Here is a 21,369-nt window from a genome sequence, read left to right as displayed (position 1 = left end):
GTAAATATTTCCCTGACAAAATTTTTTATGGTTTGATACACCAGAGCTATTCCATTCCTGTCATGAAATGATTTTGGTTTTGTAAAAATCATGTGGACATTTTTAAACCAGTTTCACCTACATATGATTTACTGCAACTACAAGTTCGTTTATAAACACCTGGTTTGCTGAAGCATGGGAATACAAATTTATTTTTATTTGTTAATATTGTTTTAAAATTAGATTTAAAGACAGCACTGTAATCAAAGTTCTAATACATTTTTTAAGTTTCAGACTTATCCCAGGTATTTATAGTAGCAAAACTGTCCTCAAGTCATTAAAGGAGGTAGGTTTTTTTGTTTAAATAAAACGGATAAAGGTTTTAATATTTTTGTTTTATATTTTTGAACTATTTATTTTAATTTACATTTTTTGAAATTATTTTCAACAAACACTTGTATTAGAAAATCAATTTCTTGTTGTAAATATAGGCTTTATGAAGTAAAAATATCTTCAAGAACTTTTGGATTATGTCCAATTTGAATATTGATAAATTGCATCTTTACAGTGAATCTTGAACTCGTACTGGTCATTTTTGTTATTGGTAATATTCTTATCTAAAAATTTGAGTGATTTATTTATATCTACAAGTATCATATATATTTAAGGCCGATATTTTGTTGGCTAAAAATATCAAGCAATTTGTTAGCTTGTTCGATTGATTTAACTCATATGTGACTGTCATCAAAGTATCGTAAAAAGATTTTATATTAATATTCTTATTCATTGCAAAAATGCTTCAGATATGATAACCATTAAACTAAGACTAGTTGATCCTGAAATTTTAAATTGGTGATAGACTCCTTCCCAACAAAATAGTAATTTTGAAGACAAAGATCAGTAAGTTATTTTATTTCTATAACTTTAAGTTTAATTCTTTTTGATAAATCATAATCATTATTGAGTATATTTAAAATAATTGGTACAGATAGGTTTACAACTTCATAAGATATTTGTACCTCAGTAGATGTTACATTCCAGGACTTAGTCTTTTGGACAAATATAAACAAACTTTTTTGGACGCTAAAGTTCAGATATTGTAAATTTGTTGACAAAATCAGCCTCTCTGAGAGCTACCACAGTTTCGGAAACTTTACTACCAACTGACATTAGAACCATTAAATTGAGTCTTAGAGATTACGGCTTGTTTCGTAGCCACTACCTTCTTGGTATTGGCTATGCAACAGAAAGAGTTGCATAACCACTACTGAGAAAGCGCAAGCAAAAACCCATCAGTATAGCCAAGAAGATCCAAAATTTGGATCAATTCTCCTATGTAGGAAACAATGTAACACAGATTTGCATCTATGCTAACATATTAAATGAAAAGTTTCATGGCTGGTCAACCAATATTGTCTGCTAACCTTTTAAAAGTCTTTACCAAGTAGGCTTTTTATAAGACAGTAGCCGGATGCAGTTAACATCTGCCCGGAATAATTATTTTGAGTTAGACACCATCACTAGCCTTAACTTAATAAAAAGCCTCTAAGACAAGGGTTATTTTAAGCTAGATTTAACTTTTCCTTACATAGAAACCTGGAGAAGTGAACCTAACTAAATAACTTTTATAACTTGACAAAAAAAGATAACGAAATTACATAATACAGATATTTTAGTTTTTTTATGTGCAACTCTTTGTAACTTAAAGCCTAAATTAATAGTTAAAGCATAATAAAATTGTACGTTAACCAACATCTTTGTGCTAACTTCAGCTAGAAAGCAAATATGCTCTTTTTAACAATGTTGAAATTAGTAAAAGTAAATTAATAAACTTAATAAAACATATATCCTTTGTAACTTTTATAAATATTTTACTTACAAAAAACTTATTCTATTTATTATTTTAAAATAAAGAATATTGCTTTATGTTAAAATCAATCATTTATTTTCACTATAAAACTGTACATATATATATATATATATATATATATATATATATATATATATATATATATATATATATATATATATATATATACATTTATATATATATATATATATATATATATATATATATATATATATATATATATATGTATATATATGTATATATATATATATATATATATATATATATATATATATATATATATATATATATATATATATGTATATGTATATGTATATGTATATATATATATATATATATATATATATATATATATATATATATATATATATATATATATATATATATATAATAAGAAATAATTATTATTTATAGACAAATAAAAAAGATAAGCTAATGACATATTTAAAAAGTAGTAATAATAACAACAAATAAAAGAGATCAATTTAAAACTAAACTTGAAACTGCAAAAATAATTCATTTTGCCACAGCAAATATATTTATTTACCTGTCTTTTATAATGTATACTCTGCTATTTATACATAGAAAATATCAGGGTTTTTTTACACAAACTAATTCTCTAAGCAGTTTATGCAGTTTAATATTATAAGTTAAACAACAATTTTAAAAGTAATTTAATTTCATTTATTGAAGAAAATGAAGCTATTTAAAAAATATTGATTGCTTAAAAAATATTAATTCAAATTTTTTTACATTGTTTTGAAAAAATACAAAGTGACTTACAAACTAATACCTGAAGCTATTAAAGCTTCAACTTGTAATCCCATTCATTGCTAAATTTTACAAGGGCTATTGGTAAGAGTTACACACAACAGCTAGACCATATAACAAGAAGTTTAAGTAAAATTATATTAAGTTCCAGTTATAGTTAACAAAAAAGATCATTGACCATTAAGTTAAATTACTAAATTAATTAATTTCAATTTTTTAACTCATAATTTTGTTAAAAAAAAATAGATTATTAGATTTTAGATTTAGATTTTATTTAGAAGTTACTACAATATTTAATTTTATTTACTAAAATATTTAATTTTATATTTACTAAAAATTTTAGTAAATACAAAAATAAATATTTTAGTAAAATTAAATATTTTAGTAAAATATTTAATTTTATTTTTTGATAATTAGACTTTAGATTCAAGTTTCTAAGCTGACCTCTCCATATGTTCCTTCGCCAATAATTTCTAAAAGATCCCATTTTCCTTTAACTTCCTCTAAATTCCTTATGAAAGAGGATGATCTTTCCATTTAAAACATTTTCAATTTTAATCAAAATAATAATGAACTATAGTTTATAGGCAGTTAACAAATACAAACAACTCGTCTTTCTTGAGTAAAATCAATTTTTAAATATCTGGTGGATCAGAGGTGGGATGATCCATTTTAATAGTTAATAGTAAAAGCTATGTTTCAACAAAAACATAAATAACAAAATTTTAAAAAAACCTTAACTCAATCACATTTTATGAATACAAAATAAATAATTAATATTAATAAAAAATTTACTTACGAGCTATATTGTAGGTTTACGCGATGTTTAACGTTTTTTGGGGGTGATTTTTACATTTTTAAACTATTATTTCAAGAACCAATTATATTAAAATTTTTCTTTTAACATATTTATACAAATAGTTATTCGGTTGTACTGATCTTCAAAAAAAATCTACCAAAAAACGGAAATAATTCGAGGAGGACTGGCTGAGCTTAGAATTGTTTTCAAAACTATGGTAGTTTTTAGTTTCCACAGATTTGTGTTTCAACCGATTCTATAGATTTTTATCAAACTAATACGTAGTTCGTTTTAAATTTCAACGATTATATTTTGAAGCTTTTCCTTGCGATTTTAATATTTTTATTTTTTATCAACCATAATCTATAAAAAATGAGTGCTCACGCATTTTAAATTTTATCAACATGAACCCGCGTAAAACTATTTTGTTTTAGTATAAACACAGAATGCAACTGTCTCATTTCAATGGGTCTTAAATTAAGTGGTGCATATACAGTGGAGAAAATAGAATTAGCCTCACCATGTACTTATCCAATATTTTGTAAATCTCTAAGCAAATTTGTGCGGTGCTTCTTTCGTATCCACACTTAGTTGATTTTTGTACAGATAAACATCTTGTTACAGCAGATATCTGTCTTCCACATGATTCCTTTACCTTTGTTAGTGAAGCATGGGGCACCTCTTCTTGGATTGATTACTGTCTTGTCTCCCAAAGTTCTCTATGCAACGAAATAATTCAGTCAACTAGTTCATCTGATCATTTACCTTAAGCGTTTGATATCTCGTTTAAAATTAATACAGCTTCTTCCTATACTGCTCACCCTACTTCGACAAGATCTCCTAAAATAAATTTTAATGCTTTGTTGACCATTATGATAAAGGAGTATACTTCCACTGTGTCTAACTTAGTATCTTCAATTAGCGGGGGTCAGTTTGAAGTAATTAACTGTAATAATTTACATTGTAACTCACATGAGCATGTTAAGCAGATTAGCCACCTGTACCATATTTTGAACGAATGTCTTACTCAATCTTCATCTCAGTGTCTTAATTATTCTAAATCAAGTTTAAATAGAAAACAACCTATGACAGGTTGGACAGATTATGTAAAAGATGCTCATAAGGCTGCTAAAGATGCGTTCTGCTTATGGCGTAGCTATAATAAACCAAAATTTGGTCCAATCTTCAATCTTTTTAAAAATTCAAGAGCCTTATATAAATATGCCATTCGTTTCTGTAAAAAAAAGAAGATACTATAAAAGCAGAAAAGCTGGTGAACAGTTTAGCAAATAAGAACTATACCAGTTTCTGGTCTATTGTGACTTCTATTCGCAGCGATATATGTAGTCTTCCACCTTCTATTGTCTCTGCAATAGGTCCTGATAATGTATGCCACATGTGGTATAATAACTATTCCACCCTGTTCAACTCAGTCAAGCCAACATGCAATATAAATGACAACTTTATAGTTAAACACTGTAATCTTCTTAAAGATCAGGAGTGACAAGATGCCTATCTTGTCACTCCTGATGAAGTCCAATCTATCATAAATCGAATGCCCTGTTGAAAAGCAGCTGACCATTTTGGACAGTTGGAGCATTATCTCTATGCTAGCCCAAATTACTTTAATATTTTGTCTTTATATTTTTTCTCCATGCTTTGCCATGGATACATGCCAATTGGTGCTTCACACTCTGTTATTTCTCCTGTGGTTAAAGATAAGAATGGTGACATCTCCAATTCTGCTAATTATCGTCCAATTGCTTTGGTGACAATTTTCTCAAAGGTTTTGGAACATATTTTTGTCTCACGCATTAATAAAAGTTTCACTGGGACTCCAAACCAATTCGGATTTAAAAAAAACCATAGCACTTTTATGCCAATTCTTATTTTAAAAGATATTTTAAATTTCTACCTATCACATGGCTCAAATATGCATGTGGCATTTATTGACATTAGTAAAGCCTTTGATAGAGTTCGCTTTGATACACTATTTATGAATCTAAAATTATCTCTGGTGTAACTTTACCCTTACTTATTGTCTGGTATGTTGGTCAAACAGCTCAGATCCTTTGGGGTGGAATATTATCCAAAAAATTTAATATCAGTAATGGAGTGCGACAAGGAGGTGTACTGTCTCCTCTTCTATTTAATATATATATTAACGATCTTAGTGTTTTACTCAATAAAACTTCTGTAGGCTGTTGCTTGGGTCCTTCTCTTGTTAACCATCTTCTTTATGCTGATGATATTGTCCTGTGTGCACCCTCAGCCAAAGGTCTCCAGATCTTACTTGATTTATGCTCCAGTTATGCTGTAAAACATGATATAGTTTATAACAATATTAAGTCTCAAATTATGTTTTTTGAAATTTATAAACCCCTTATAAATAGCCTTCATTTCACATTATCTGGCATGGTTCTCACATACACTAGTCATTATAAGTATTTGGGTCACTTGATCTCAAACGATATGCAGGATGACAAAGATATTTTAAAACACGTGCGCTCTACCTATGCTAAAGCTAACCTCATCCGTAGAAAGTTCAGCTCTACACATATACAAACAAAGATCATGTTATTTAATGCCTTTCGCATTAAATAACATGATCTTTGTTTTATTTATTTATTTTTTTCTTGGGTTTTGTTTATATTCAAGTACGTTAGTCTTTGTTTTATTCTAATCCACTTTATTTTACCCATTGTATATTTATTATATTGGGCCTTGAGCCTGTCAATAAATTTTGATTGATTGATTATATAATTATTGTTACAAACAACAACTTTTTAGATTATAATATAGCATAATTAAATTGCGGTACATTTGATAAAACCAAAAAATGTATAATACTTAATATTTGCAGTAGCAAATAGAATTAGCCACATCAATAATTATTTTCAGTTTACTTGTATATTTTGATCTGGTGATACGCATTTGTAACTTTTTTTTTGTAAGTTAAACAAAAAGCATGTGAAATCACGGCTTATAAAGTTTTTAACATTTGGTTTTTGATACCTTAATTAAATTGAAATGGGACGTGGAAAGCGTTTAACGAATGAAGCATTAGCAGTAATCAAAGCATGTAAAGATAAACCCTTATCTAATCGGGAAACTACAAAGAAAATTAAAAGATCTACAAAAGTGGTTAATAATTCCGCATGTTTTTTTTCATTCTTTAAAGAAAGTTGTTAAAAGGAAAACATGATATTCTGTTAAGAGAATTTGAATGATTACGAAAATTGTCAACTAAGTGCAAAAGAATATGCACATTATAGACTGTAAATGTATTGCCATATATATGTTTGGCTTCATTCACAAAATACTTTAGTAAATCATTTGCATAATCTAAATATGGAACACGTAGATGTTCATCATCTTCTAATAATATGGTCATTGCAATACTTAGGACCAAAAAATGTTCATACAACTTCTTTGATACTATACCTTTTAATGCAACTGGACCAGTATATAATAAAAATTGTCAAAATTCTGTCGCTTTCAATCTATTCAAGGCATTTAAACTTCTAGGTTGCCAAGCAAACTCACTTGGTATACATCCATTATTACTCACCAATACTTGAGATACCTCTGAAATTTGAGCAGCAGATATTTTCCCTCCTAGTCCTTTTTTCAGATAATTTAAGATGCGACGCATTACACCTAAACATACAGATGCATGTAATCTAGTGTGAAAGAATAAATGAAATCAATTCCAATTCCAGTTAAAGGAGACATTGATCTTTGATGATCATTGTGATATCCAAACTGTTCGAAAGTAATTTAATGTCTCAATTGAAAATGTTCATCTTTATTAAATACCACTCCTTCTTCATGTGTTCCATGAATAATGCACCTTTCACAGGAATAATAACCAGAATGAGGGACTATACACTTTAAAAAGGCTATAGAAGGTGCATCACAAACAAAAGATTTAATCTCTGCGCTTATCTGGTCTCCATTGAACATAATTCCAGTGTACCTTAACTCATTCCATTCATTAATAAAATCTAACAAATATTCATTAATGTCTGGTTTATGATCACCATAAAAGATAGCAATAACAAATATATCAGAATTATCAAAGCATGCAAGAATTGGCCACATCTGCATAATCGATGATTTAAAAAGAGGAATTCCATCAATATTTATTGACAACTTGATATTACCAACTGTGAAGCCGTAGAGCTTAATGCGGACGAGCAGGAACAATGTTTATATATATACGAGGCGTTTTTTTTAGTTAATATATATATGCATGTAAAGATGGCTTACTTATAATATATATGTATTTCATTACAAGTTCTGGTATTTATTAACGTTACAACAATGGTGCTGCGAGTAGGGTCTGATTTGACTTTAGATGACCCAGACAATGAGGAAGCATAGATTAGGTGCTTTTTAGCCTCCGCACGTTCCAAGAAATTAAAAGATGAGATAAACGATTGTTACGAGATAACAGACTTATTTCTGGCAAAAGCAGGCATTGAAGCAGTAAAAAAAATTTCCCTTATGGTATATCCAAAAGAGTTAAAAAATATGATATTCGATGATATTAAAACTGTTATTATGCCCCATTTGAGGCCTCAGAAACGACTAATTATTGCTGAAAGAGTTAGATTTTTAGCATCAAAACAACATTGGAAGCAACATAGACATACCTTTAGTTAATCATATTGATAAAAACAAAGAAAAAACATTTAAATGCAAATATTGTGGCCTTCAGCACCCACCTAGGAAATGCCCAGCATTTGGGAAAAGTTGCACAAAATGTGGGAAGTTTAACCATTTTAAAAACGTATGCAGAACAAACAATAAGTATGAAAAAACAGTAGAGGAAATAGAGAAAGATGATACTAGTGTATACTCCATTAACATGAATGTACAAATTCAGAGATTAATGTAAAAATAAACGATTATAATATCAAAATGCTGAAGAACTTAAATCGAATTTGAATAAGATTTTGAGCAATTGAAGAAATCTGGAATGAGCATAAATACAAGAAAATCAGTGAATGAAGCGAAATGTCTTTCATTTTTAGGATACGAACTGTCAGAAAAGGGAGTTACCCCAGATCGTAATCTAGTCAGCAAAATACTCGGAATAAACCCTCCTAAGGATAAAAAGGAACTTGAGTCGTTCATAGGACTAATAAACTTTTATGGTCGACATATACAAAAATATGCTGAAAAATTTTACCTTTAAACAAATTAAGAAAGAAAGGGGTTATATTCGAATGGAAGAAGGAACATTAACATGCATTTGAATTGCTAAAAAGGAACCTTAGCGAAGAACCTGTAGTAAATTTTTATGACATCAACCAAGATCTGGAATTGACAACCGATGCCAGTGAAAAAGCTATATCTGGAATACTTTCACAAAATGGCCATCCTGTATTGTATCTCTCGCGAACTTTATCAGACGCTGAGACAAGATATTCTAATATTGAAAGAGAAGCTTTGGCTATTGTATGGTCTACTCACAGGGCTAGGCATTTTCTGTTGGGTAGAAAATTCAAACTAATATCCAATCACAGGCCACTAGAATTTATATTTGATAGTAATAAACAACTGCCCAAAGTCACATCCGCTAGAATTTTAAGTTGGGCCATACAAATGGTGGCATTCAATTACGAAATAAACTATAAGAAGGGAGAGAATATTCCTCATGCCGATGCCTTATCAAGATTGTCTTTTCTATCACAAGATGAAGAGAAGGGCCAAGGGACATTTATACACTTAGTCGAGTCAGATATTGTTAACCTTGATCAAATAATGAAAGAAACGGAAAATGATAGAGTATTGATGGAAATCAAAACCAGAATTAACAAAAATAATTGGGGCAGATGCTCTGAAACAGAAAGACCTTATAAATCTATTAGGAATAAACTGACTATCGAAAAAAGAATCATATGTAATAGAGATCTCATTATACCTCCTCGAACAATGAGAAAGATGTTCATCAAATCGGTCCATGATGACATACATTGTGGCACAATGCAAACGCGATGTAGATTAAAACTGGAAGCCTGGTGGCCTGGCCACTGTCAAGATGTCGAAGAATATGCAAAAAGCTGTGAAAAATGTGCTGAAATAAAAGTGAAGAAGGAGAGGACATTACATACATGGCCAAATGAAAGTAAACCTTGGTGTAGAGTACATATGGATCATGCCCCTATGCAGGGCATTGGACTGTTTTCAATTTTAGTAGACTCCTTTTCTGGATGGCCGGAAGTTATTAAGGTAAATAACCGTGAAGCTGCCACAGTAAAGGCAGTACTAAATAATGTCTTTTCGAGAAATGGAGTTCCGGAAGTTTTGGTGTCCGACAACGCTGCCGAATTTCATGATACCACTTTGCAGTAGTGGCTAAAGAAAATAGGTTGCTTGCCGTATAAAATCCCGCCATACCACCCTCAATCTAATGGAGCGGCCGAAAGAATGGTAGAGACAGTAAAGATTGGGTTAAAAGCGTATTCACCAGATAAAGGTTCAATATGGGGATATTTAAGCAGAATGCTTTTAAGCTATAGGACAATACCCATGCAGGGAGTTCAAAAAGTCCTTCCGAGATGATGGGGAGACAGCTAAGATCTCCTCTCACTATGAGTTTTAAAAGTGGAACACCATTATGGTATCGATAAAAACCAGATTCCAAACCTGAACTTGCTGCATTCATATCTCAGGCTGGTCTTAACACTGCAATCATTTTGAGGAATAACTCTTCCGGTACATTAGCACACTGTGATCAAATAAACAAACGCCTAAATGAACCTAGCACACGTATGAATAATGAAGACGATATACATGATGATCCCATCAACAATGATAAACTCGACCCTTCCAATAGTGATAGATCTAATATACATGATATGCCAGAACTACTTGTAACTAAGGAAGAACATTTCCAGAATCGAAGAACTACACGGTCGACGAGGGGACGAAAGACAATACGTTTCCGGTGTCGCGTTAAATAAGTAGATCGTTAAATAAGTAGACAGTCAGTTCTGCGCAAGCGTAACGCCTGCGCAGATACAGCGCAAAGCTTCCGTTAGGTAGGTTAAATCTATCGTTAAATAAGTAGCCTTGTTTCCGTTAGGTATAAACTCAAAAAACAAAAATAATCATGTTTTAAAATTTTTTAAAATTATATAATTAAAATGCGAGTCTATAATTACTCTGTTGAAGATGTTTAGCAGTCTCTGATGGAATAATAAATTATTATAATAAAAAAGTGTCAACTTTGTGGTATGTGTATATATAACCCACTATTTAAGTTAAACTTTTATATAATTTATGATTAAGAGTTAATTATTATTGTATATTTTATATTATTTTATGTTTCTGAAGTTAATTTTATGTCTCAGCATCTCAAAACTCACAGTTGTTTTGGGACTTCCATTTTATGCATTGACTTATTTGTCGATTTTGCTCAGAACTATTAGTCAATTTTGTTATGTATTTAAGAGTTGCAATTAAGTATTACTAGAAATACTTATTGAAAACAATCTAAGACCAAATTAACTGTAAATTTATTATAGATTTAAATCTAATTTTCAGAAAGTGACCCTAGGTACAGTTTAAAAAAAGCTTATTGTACCTAGGGCCACTAATTTTCAAACCCTTTTACTTGATGGAATTTTATTAGTATAAGTCAATATACTTATACTAATACAAAGTAATTAGTATAGAGATGTGATCGTATCAGTTTTGCCTTCTTTAGACAAGTCTGGAGTCTGGGGACTTGAATTTGGGCACTAAAAAAATCTGGCTATAGGTACACAAACTTCCCTTAGACCTTATTGGACCTCTTGCCTTAATAAAACTTGAAAAAAATATATTATTACAATTACTGATAATTGAAGTAAATATATTGAAAAATTAACAATTTATGCAACTACTTTATTTTATAGATTTTTGGTACTCTTCAAAAAACTCTAAAATTTTAGATTATTTGATAAAGTCTGCTTATTTTCCTTAAACCAATCAATAAGAAAAAGGTTCAGAGTTTAAACTGGTAGCGGTAAAGGTTTGAAAAAAGCTATTTGTTAATGATAGTATCGTTGTAAAAAGGGGCTGTCGAAGTTCAAAATTTTTCTAAAGTTTTCTTTAAAGTTTGTCAATACAGTCTAAAGACAAGGCCTTAGATATTTTAAAAGACTCACCTTGCTGGCTTGATGATACCTTGATTGATATAGTACAAAGTTTGTTTTTATATCAGTTTTCTAAAATGTTTGGGTTTCCAAGTTTAAAAAATCTGGATTTTTTGCATTTTTAGTTGTTTTAATTCATGTGGTTTTTCAGAAAGATACAGTTGTATGCAAACGATTAATGTTAGAAAATCATATTGGGTGTTTCTAAGTAATGTGTCCTGATGTTGTTTTACATTAGTAGTGTGTTTAGTTTTATGATTCACTCTTTAATAGTTTAAGCAAAGGTGATGCGCCATTGTTAGTGCATAGAGTTGCACATGAAAATGATTGTGATTTTTTCTTAGAAAGAAATGCAATGGTTTTGTGTAGCAGTATCAACCTAAGTTTAGTTATGTAAAAAGATATTGACATGCGGTAGCATTATCTGAAATGTATTGAGAATGGTAAATTAGAGATGTTTCCTTTTGTTACTGTGTTATACTGTCATAAACAGTGTGTCTTTAGTACTATCAATGTTGTGAATATATCCTGTTATTTCTACTGTTTTTGTTTTATGACATTTGAATATTTAAATTCAATCAATATACATAAATATGTTTTTTTTGTTTTTTATTGTTGATTTGTTTATGTACCTTATGTTCTAGTTAATATTTAAAAAATTCATTACTTATTTTATTTTTGTAAGTGTCTTATAGATGTCTAAAGTTATACAATTGGCTAATTTAGGTCAACTATTGTTTGTTCTTTATTTTGTTATTGGCATGATGATTTGTTTTGCTCACTTTGTAATTGTTTTTTTCTTACTGTCATCAGTTATTCAACTAGGGTTATCGATATAAGATATAGTCAATAGGTACAGCTATTAAAGTCAGTTCTTTATTTACATACATTTTGTTGCAGTTGATTATAGCTACTATTACAACTACACCAAAAGTAGTATTTAAAAATATGGCTATGTAATTTTTAATTATAATGAGATATTTGATCAATTTTTTATAGAATATTGTGAAAGTATAGACTATTCTGGCATGTTGATATATCTTTGATGGGCGGACATAAGAGTATAACTGCATTTTTGACCATTTAACGATTTATATGAGAAAATGTGACTTGTGTATGCCGGCATCAATGGTTTTAACAGTATAGTTACACCATTCGGTTCAAACAGAATAAAAGTAATAACCCATTTCTCAAAATATGACTTCTGTAGCAAAATAATTGGGTTCATAATAATGTTTTTTTGCTCTCCTGAAAAGTTACACTTTTGCAGTTATACTCTTATGTCCGCCCATCAAAGATATGGCTGTTTTAACATTTTTAACATTTATTTGATTTAAAAATTCAAATCCTTCAATTAGATTTTGTAAATCAATTTATTGACATACATTAATCAATGCATTTATTAAGTACTCTTCTGGCACAAAAGCATTTTTATAATTATTTTATTTATTCGTTGTGATTTTATGATACTATTTATATTATACTATATTTCTATTCTATGTAGGCTTGTAATTCCATGTGGAAAAATCGAATTTCTTCCGAAAATGCCCAAGTTTCAACCAAGTTAAATTTTTTCAAAAGGACTTAAAAGCCATGTTGTTTTATTTTGCTATTTATATTGTGTAAGGATATTATTTTTCTCATTGATGTGTAAGGATATTATTATATTGATTTTATTTTCCAAATAAAGTTTTAGTGTAGCATGAAGTGTGTCGTTTCTTTAATATCGTTTGTATTTAAAACATTCTCATAGTAAGAAATAGTAAACTAAGTTTAGGTCACATTTTATTATTATTGCGCTATGCATACATTAAAATCGCTAAAATCGTCGAATAATACCCGTCTAGATTGTTATTCAACGGTAGTACAGTAGTGGTGTAGTGGTAGAGCGCTCGCCTCATAATCAAAAAGTTCTGAGTTCAATCGCCACCACGTCCCTGGCAGTACCGCGCTCAACTCGTTTCTCCGCGTAGCGATCTTGATTGTCATGGTTTGTGTTTCGAAGTTATAGAGTTGAGAGAGGGTTGTAAAAACAACTAAAGCAGCCTCCTTGACTGTAGTGTCTTTTTCGGCTTTGAGGAGGTAAATTAACACACAAAAAAAGGCTAGACACGAACTAATAAATTCTCTTCTTTTCTTTTTTCTGGGATATTATCAGAATGCTGTCCTTACTATTTATCTGCGTAGAATCAAGTAACAATTACAAATTTTACAATCATTAAGTTTAAGGGTTAAGGATAAATAATTTAACGTAAAACATTTTTGCTAAAATGCACAGTTAAATTATTTAGGAATACAATAAACTTCCTTGTGAGATGACTATTTTATTTGATATCATTAATACGGGTGAATGGCCTATCAAAAAGCTTTTTCTTAAAAATATGTTTCTTGTCATACTATACTATAAAGATATAAATTGCGACTAGAATATACGTCGTGAGTTAAATATTATTAAAAGTAGTAAATTATCACTATAAAAACGCCCTTAAGTAATAACAATTCGCATGGCAAAGTGAAATGCTTTTAGTTCGGTTAACGTATGTTTTTTTTTAAATTTGTTCGTCTGGGTTAGCAAAATGCCTCGATTGTTCAGTTTGTCTACTTATTTAACGATCTACTTATTTAACGTGACTTAATACGTTAAATAAGTATCCGTAAACTAACGCATGCGCAGAATATCATTTTGTCTACTTATTTAACGATCTACTTATTTAACGTGACACCGGTGTCACGTTAAATAAGTAGATCGTTAAATAAGTAGACAAAATGATATTCTGCGCATGCGTTAGTTTACGGATACTTATTTAACGTATTAAGTCACGTTAAATAAGTAGATCGTTAAATAAGTAGACAAACTGAACAATCGAGGCATTTTGCTAACCCAGACGAACAAATTTAAAAGAAAACATACGTTAACCGAACTAAAAGCATATCACTTTGCCATGCGAATTGTTATTACTTAAGGGCGTTTTTATAGTGATAATTTACTACTTTTAATAATATTTAACTCACGACGTATATTCTAGTCGCAATTTATATCTTTATAGTATAGTATGACAAGAAACATATTTTTAAGAAAAAGCTTTTTGATAGGCCATTCACCCGTATTAATGATATCAAATAAAATAGTCATCTCACAAGGAAGTTTATTGTATTCCTAAATAATTTAACTGTGCATTTTAGCAAAAATGTTTTACGTTAAATTATTTATCCTTAACCCTTAAACTTAATGATTGTAAAATTTGTAATTGTTACTTGATTCTACGCAGATAAATAGTAAGGACAGCATTCTGATAATATCCCAGAAAAAAGAAAAGAAGAGAATTTATTAGTTCGTGTCTAGCCTTTTTTTGTGTGTTAATTTACCTCCTCAAAGCCGAAAAAGACACTACAGTCAAGGAGGCTGCTTTAGTTGTTTTTACAACCCTCTCTCAACTCTATAACTTCGAAACACAAACCATGACAATCAAGATCGCTACGCGGAGAAACGAGTTGAGCGCGGTACTGCCAGGGACGTGGTGGCGATTGAACTCAGAACTTTTTGATTATGAGGCGAGCGCTCTACCACTACACCACTACTGTACTACCGTTGAATAACAATCTAGACGGGTATTATTCGACGATTTTAGCGATTTTAATGTATGCATAGCGCAATAATAATAAAATGTGACCTAAACTTAGTTTACTATTTCTTACTATGAGAATGTTTTAAATACAAACGATATTAAAGAAACGACACACTTCATGCTACACTAAAACTTTATTTGGAAAATAAAATCAATATAATAATATCCTTACACATCAATGAGAAAAATAATATCCTTACACAATATAAATAGCAAAATAAAACAACATGGCTTTTAAGTCCTTTTGAAAAAATTTAACTTGGTTGAAACTTGGGCATTTTCGGAAGAAATTCGATTTTTCCACATGGAATTACAAGCCTACATAGAATAGAAATATAGTATAATATAAATAGTATCATAAAATCACAACGAATAAATAAAATAATTATAAAAATGCTTTTGTGCCAGAAGAGTACTTAATAAATGCATTGATTAATGTATGTCAATAAATTGATTTACAAAATCTAATTGAAGGATTTGAATTTTTAAATCAAATAAATGTTAAAAATGTTAAAACAGCCATATCTTTGATGGGCGGACATAAGAGTATAACTGCAAAAGTGTAACTTTTCAGGAGAGCAAAAAAACATTATTATGAACCCAATTATTTTGCTACAGAAGTCATATTTTGAGAAATGGGTTATTACTTTTATTCTGTTTGAACCGAATGGTGTAACTATACTGTTAAAACCATTGATGCCGGCATACACAAGTCACATTTTCTCATATAAATCGTTAAATGGTCAAAAATGCAGTTATACTCTTATGTCCGCCCATCAAAGATATATCAACATGCCAGAATAGTCTATACTTTCACAATATTCTATAAAAAATTGATCAAATATCTCATTATAATTAAAAATTACATAGCCATATTTTTAAATACTACTTTTGGTGTAGTTGTAATAGTAGCTATAATCAACTGCAACAAAATGTATGTAAATAAAGAACTGACTTTAATAGCTGTACCTATTGACTATATCTTATATCGATAACCCTAGTTGAATAACTGATGACAGTAAGAAAAAAACAATTACAAAGTGAGCAAAACAAATCATCATGCCAATAACAAAATAAAGAACAAACAATAGTTGACCTAAATTAGCCAATTGTATAACTTTAGACATCTATAAGACACTTACAAAAATAAAATAAGTAATGAATTTTTTAAATATTAACTAGAACATAAGGTACATAAACAAATCAACAATAAAAAACAAAAAAAACATATTTATGTATATTGATTGAATTTAAATATTCAAATGTCATAAAACAAAAACAGTAGAAATAACAGGATATATTCACAACATTGATAGTACTAAAGACACACTGTTTATGACAGTATAACACAGTAACAAAAGGAAACATCTCTAATTTACCATTCTCAATACATTTCAGATAATGCTACCGCATGTCAATATCTTTTTACATAACTAAACTTAGGTTGATACTGCTACACAAAACCATTGCATTTCTTTCTAAGAAAAAATCACAATCATTTTCATGTGCAACTCTTTGCACTAACAATGGCACATCACCTTTGCTTAAACTATTAAAGAGTGAATCATAAAACTAAACACACTACTAATGTAAAACAACATCAGGACACATTACTTAGAAACACCCAATATGATTTTCTAACATTAATCGTTTGCATACAACTGTATCTTTCTGAAAAACCACATGAATTAAAACAACTAAAAATGCAAAAAATCCAGATTTTTTAAACTTGGAAACCCAAACATTTTAGAAAACTGATATAAAAACAAACTTTGTACTATATCAATCAAGGTATCATCAAGCCAGCAAGGTGAGTCTTTTAAAATATCTAAGGCCTTGTCTTTAGACTGTATTGACAAACTTTAAAGAAAACTTTAGAAAAATTTTGAACTTCGACAGCCCCTTTTTACAACGATACTATCATTAACAAATAGCTTTTTTCAAACCTTTACCGCTACCAGTTTAAACTCTGAACCTTTTTCTTATTGATTGGTTTAAGGAAAATAAGCAGACTTTATCAAATAATCTAAAATTTTAGAGTTTTTTGAAGAGTACCAAAAATCTATAAAATAAAGTAGTTGCATAAATTGTTAATTTTTCAATATATTTACTTCAATTATCAGTAATTGTAATAATATATTTTTTTCAAGTTTTATTAAGGCAAGAGGTCCAATAAGGTCTAAGGGAAGTTTGTGTACCTATAGCCAGATTTTTTTAGTGCCCAAATTCAAGTCCCCAGACTCCAGACTTGTCTAAAGAAGGCAAAACTGATACGATCACATCTCTATACTAATTACTTTGTATTAGTATAAGTATATTGACTTATACTAATAAAATTCCATCAAGTAAAAGGGTTTGAAAATTAGTGGCCCTAGGTACAATAAGCTTTTTTTAAACTGTACCTAGGGTCACTTTCTGAAAATTAGATTTAAATCTATAATAAATTTACAGTTAATTTGGTCTTAGATTGTTTTCAATAAGTATTTCTAGTAATACTTAATTGCAACTCTTAAATACATAACAAAATTGACTAATAGTTCTGAGCAAAATCGACAAATAAGTCAATGCATAAAATGGAAGTCCCAAAACAACTGTGAGTTTTGAGATGCTGAGACATAAAATTAACTTCAGAAACATAAAATAATATAAAATATACAATAATAATTAACTCTTAATCATAAATTATATAAAAGTTTAACTTAAATAGTGGGTTATATATACACATACCACAAAGTTGACACTTTTTTATTATAATAATTTATTATTCCATCAGAGACTGCTAAACATCTTCAACAGAGTAATTATAGACTCGCATTTTAATTATATAATTTTAAAAAATTTTAAAACATGATTATTTTTGTTTTTTGAGTTTATACCTAACGGAAACAAGGCTACTTATTTAACGATAGATTTAACCTACCTAACGGAAGCTTTGCGCTGTATCTGCGCAGGCGTTACGCTTGCGCAGAACTGACTGTCTACTTATTTAACGATCTACTTATTTAACGCGACACCCCGGTGTCACGTTAAATAAGTAGATCGTTAAATAAGTAGACAAAATGATATTCTGCGCATGCGTTAGTTTACGGATACTTATTTAACGTATTAAGTCACGTTAAATAAGTAGATCGTTAAATAAGTAGACAAACTGAACAATCGAGGCATTTTGCTAACCCAGACGAACAAATTTAAAAAAAAACATACGTTAACCAAACTAAAAGCATTTCCTTTGCCATGCGAATTGTTATTACTTAAGGGCATTTTTACAGTGATAATTTACTACTTTTAATAATATTTAACTCACAACGTATATTCTAATCGCAATTTATATCTTTATAGTATAGTATGACAAGAAACATATTTTTAAGAAAAAGCTTTTTGATAGGCCATTCACCCGTATTAATGATATCAAATAAAATAGTCATCTCACAAGGAAGTTTATTGTATTCCTAAATAATTTAACTGTGCATTTTAGCAAAATGTTTTACGTTAAATTATTTATCCTTAACCCTTAAACTTAATGATTGTAAAATTTATAATTGTTACTTGATATATCGCAAATAAATAGTAAGGACAGCATTCTGATGTTATCCCAGAAAAAAGAAAAGAAGAGAATTTATTAATTCGTGTCTAGCCTTTTTTTGTGTGTTAATTTACCTCCTCAAAGCCGAAAAAGACACTACAGTCAAGGAGGCTGCTTTAGTTGTTGTTACAACCCTCTCTCAACTCTATAACTTCGAAACACAAACCATGACGATCAAGATCGCTACGCAGAGAAACAAGTTGAGCGCGGTACTGCCAGGGACGTGGTGGCGATCGAACTCAGAACACTTTTTGATTATGAGGCGAGCGCTCTACCACTACACCACTATTGTACTACCGTTGAATAACAACCTAGACGGGTATTATTCGACGATTTTAGCGATCTTAATGTATGCATAGCGCAATAATAATAAAATGTGACTTAGTTTACTATTTCTTACCATGAGAATGTTTTAAATACAAACGATATTAAAAAAACGACACACTTCATGCTACACTAAAACTTTATTTGGAAAATAAAATCAATATAATAATATCCTTACACATCAATGAGAAAAATAATATTTTTACACAATATAAATAGCAAAATAAAACAACATGGTTTTTAAGTCCTTTTGAAAAAATTTAACTTGGTTGAAACTTGGGCATTTTCGGAAGAAATTCGATTTTTCCACATGAAATTACAAGCCTACATAGAATAGAAATATAGTATAATATAAATAGTATCATAAAATCACAACGAATAAATAAAATAATTATAAAAATGCTTTTGTGCCAGAAGAGTACTTAATAAATGCATTGATTAATGTATGTCAATAAATTGATTTACAAAATCTAATTGAAGGATTTGAATTTTTAAATCAAATAAATGTTAAAAATGTTAAAACAGCCATATCTTTGATGGGCGGACATAAGAGTATAACTGCAAAAGTGTAACTTTTCAGGAGAGCAAAAAAACATTATTATGAACCCAATTATTTTGCTACAGAAGTCATATTTTGAGAAATGGGTTATTACTTTTATTCTGTTTGAACCGAATGGTGTAACTATACTGTTAAAACCATTGATGCCGGCATACACAAGTCACATTTTCTCATATAAATCGTTAAATGGTCAAAAATGCAGTTATACTCTTATGTCCGCCCATCAAAGATATATCAACATGCCAGAATAGTCTATACTTTCACAATATTCTATAAAAAATTGATCAAATATCTCATTATAATTAAAAATTACATAGCCATATTTTTAAATACTACTTTTGGTGTAGTTGTAATAGTAGCTATAATCAACTGCAACAAAATGTATGTAAATAAAGAACTGACTTTAATAGCTGTACCTATTGACTATATCTTATATCGATAACCCTAGTTGAATAACTGATGACAGTAAGAAAAAAACAATTACAAAGTGAGCAAAACAAATCATCATGCCAATAACAAAATAAAGAACAAACAATAGTTGACCTAAATTAGCCAATTGTATAACTTTAGACATCTATAAGACACTTACAAAAATAAAATAAGTAATGAATTTTTTAAATATTAACTAGAACATAAGGTACATAAACAAATCAACAATAAAAAACAAAAAAAACATATTTATGTATATTGATTGAATTTAAATATTCAAATGTCATAAAACAAAAACAGTAGAAATAACAGGATATATTCACAACATTGATAGTACTAAAGACACACTGTTTATGACAGTATAACACAGTAACAAAAGGAAACATCTCTAATTTACCATTCTCAATACATTTCAGATAATGCTACCGCATGTCAATATCTTTTTACATAACTAAACTTAGGTTGATACTGCTACACAAAACCATTGCATTTCTTTCTAAGAAAAAATCACAATCATTTTCATGTGCAACTCTTTGCACTAACAATGGCACATCACCTTTGCTTAAACTATTAAAGAGTGAATCATAAAACTAAACACACTACTAATGTAAAACAACATCAGGACACATTACTTAGAAACACCCAATATGATTTTCTAACATTAATCGTTTGCATACAACTGTATCTTTCTGAAAAACCACATGAATTAAAACAACTAAAAATGCAAAAAATCCAGATTTTTTAAACTTGGAAACCCAAACATTTTAGAAAACTGATATAAAAACAAACTTTGTACTATATCAATCAAGGTATCATCAAGCCAGCAAGGTGAGTCTTTTAAAATATCTAAGGCCTTGTCTTTAGACTGTATTGACAAACTTTAAAGAAAACTTTAGAAAAATTTTGAACTTCGACAGCCCCTTTTTACAACGATACTATCATTAACAAATAGCTTTTTTCAAACCTTTACCGCTACCAGTTTAAACTCTGAACCTTTTTCTTATTGATTGGTTTAAGGAAAATAAGCAGACTTTATCAAATAATCTAAAATTTTAGAGTTTTTTGAAGAGTACCAAAAATCTATAAAATAAAGTAGTTGCATAAATTGTTAATTTTTCAATATATTTACTTCAATTATCAGTAATTGTAATAATATATTTTTTTCAAGTTTTATTAAGGCAAGAGGTCCAATAAGGTCTAAGGGAAGTTTGTGTACCTATAGCCAGATTTTTTTAGTGCCCAAATTCAAGTCCCCAGACTCCAGACTTGTCTAAAGAAG

General features: G+C 29.4%; 2 protein-coding genes and 2 long non-coding RNA genes across 16 annotated transcripts in view; 1 reads left to right on the top strand and 3 right to left on the bottom strand.

The window, feature by feature from the left end:
* LOC101236961 (myosin-IIIb) overlaps window positions 1-3,825 on the bottom strand; it is a 79,248-nt gene extending 75,423 nt beyond the window's left edge. For 2 of the 13 annotated variants that reach the window (XM_065798966.1, XM_065798969.1), the window contains exon 1: window positions 3,420-3,825. Coding sequence is in view for 3 of the 13 variants with exons in the window: in XM_065798967.1 (XP_065655039.1) it covers window positions 3,065-3,157 (93 nt within the window). In the remaining 10 variants the exon portion in view is untranslated. Of the gene's footprint in view, window positions 1-3,064; window positions 3,395-3,419 lie in introns of those variants that run through there. The other 11 variants (XM_065798971.1, XM_065798981.1, XM_065798968.1 and 8 more) reach the window with 9 other exon arrangements.
* A 3,374-nt stretch (window positions 3,826-7,199) lies between these two features.
* On the bottom strand, window positions 7,200-7,529 carry LOC136081121 (uncharacterized). The gene has a single exon (XM_065798408.1). It carries the CDS (start codon window positions 7,527-7,529, stop codon window positions 7,200-7,202), a length of 330 nt encoding a protein of 109 aa, XP_065654480.1.
* Window positions 7,530-8,767: 1,238 nt separating this feature from the next.
* On the top strand, window positions 8,768-13,276 carry LOC136081585 (uncharacterized). The gene is made up of 2 exons (XR_010638922.1): window positions 8,768-10,664; window positions 13,074-13,276. It is a non-coding gene; the product is annotated as an uncharacterized LOC136081585 (long non-coding RNA).
* A 2,034-nt stretch (window positions 13,277-15,310) lies between these two features.
* Window positions 15,311-18,196, bottom strand: LOC136081584 (uncharacterized). The gene is made up of 2 exons (XR_010638921.1): window positions 17,923-18,196; window positions 15,311-15,513 (listed from the first exon to the last, which is right to left on the bottom strand). It is a non-coding gene; the product is annotated as an uncharacterized LOC136081584 (long non-coding RNA).
* Window positions 18,197-21,369: the final 3,173 nt, after the last annotated feature.

The sequence above is a fragment of the Hydra vulgaris genome, chromosome 06, assembly GCF_038396675.1.
Source record: "Hydra vulgaris chromosome 06, alternate assembly HydraT2T_AEP".
Lineage (NCBI taxonomy): Eukaryota > Metazoa > Cnidaria > Hydrozoa > Anthoathecata > Hydridae > Hydra > Hydra vulgaris.
The sequence above is the reverse complement of the archived record's forward strand: the minus strand, read 5'-3'. Positions and strand labels throughout refer to the sequence as shown.

Excerpts from the sequence above, each read along its gene's own strand:
- LOC136081121 (XM_065798408.1), bottom strand. The coding sequence starts at position 7,529 with ATGCAGATGTGGCCAATTCTTGCATGCTTTGATAATTCTGATATATTT.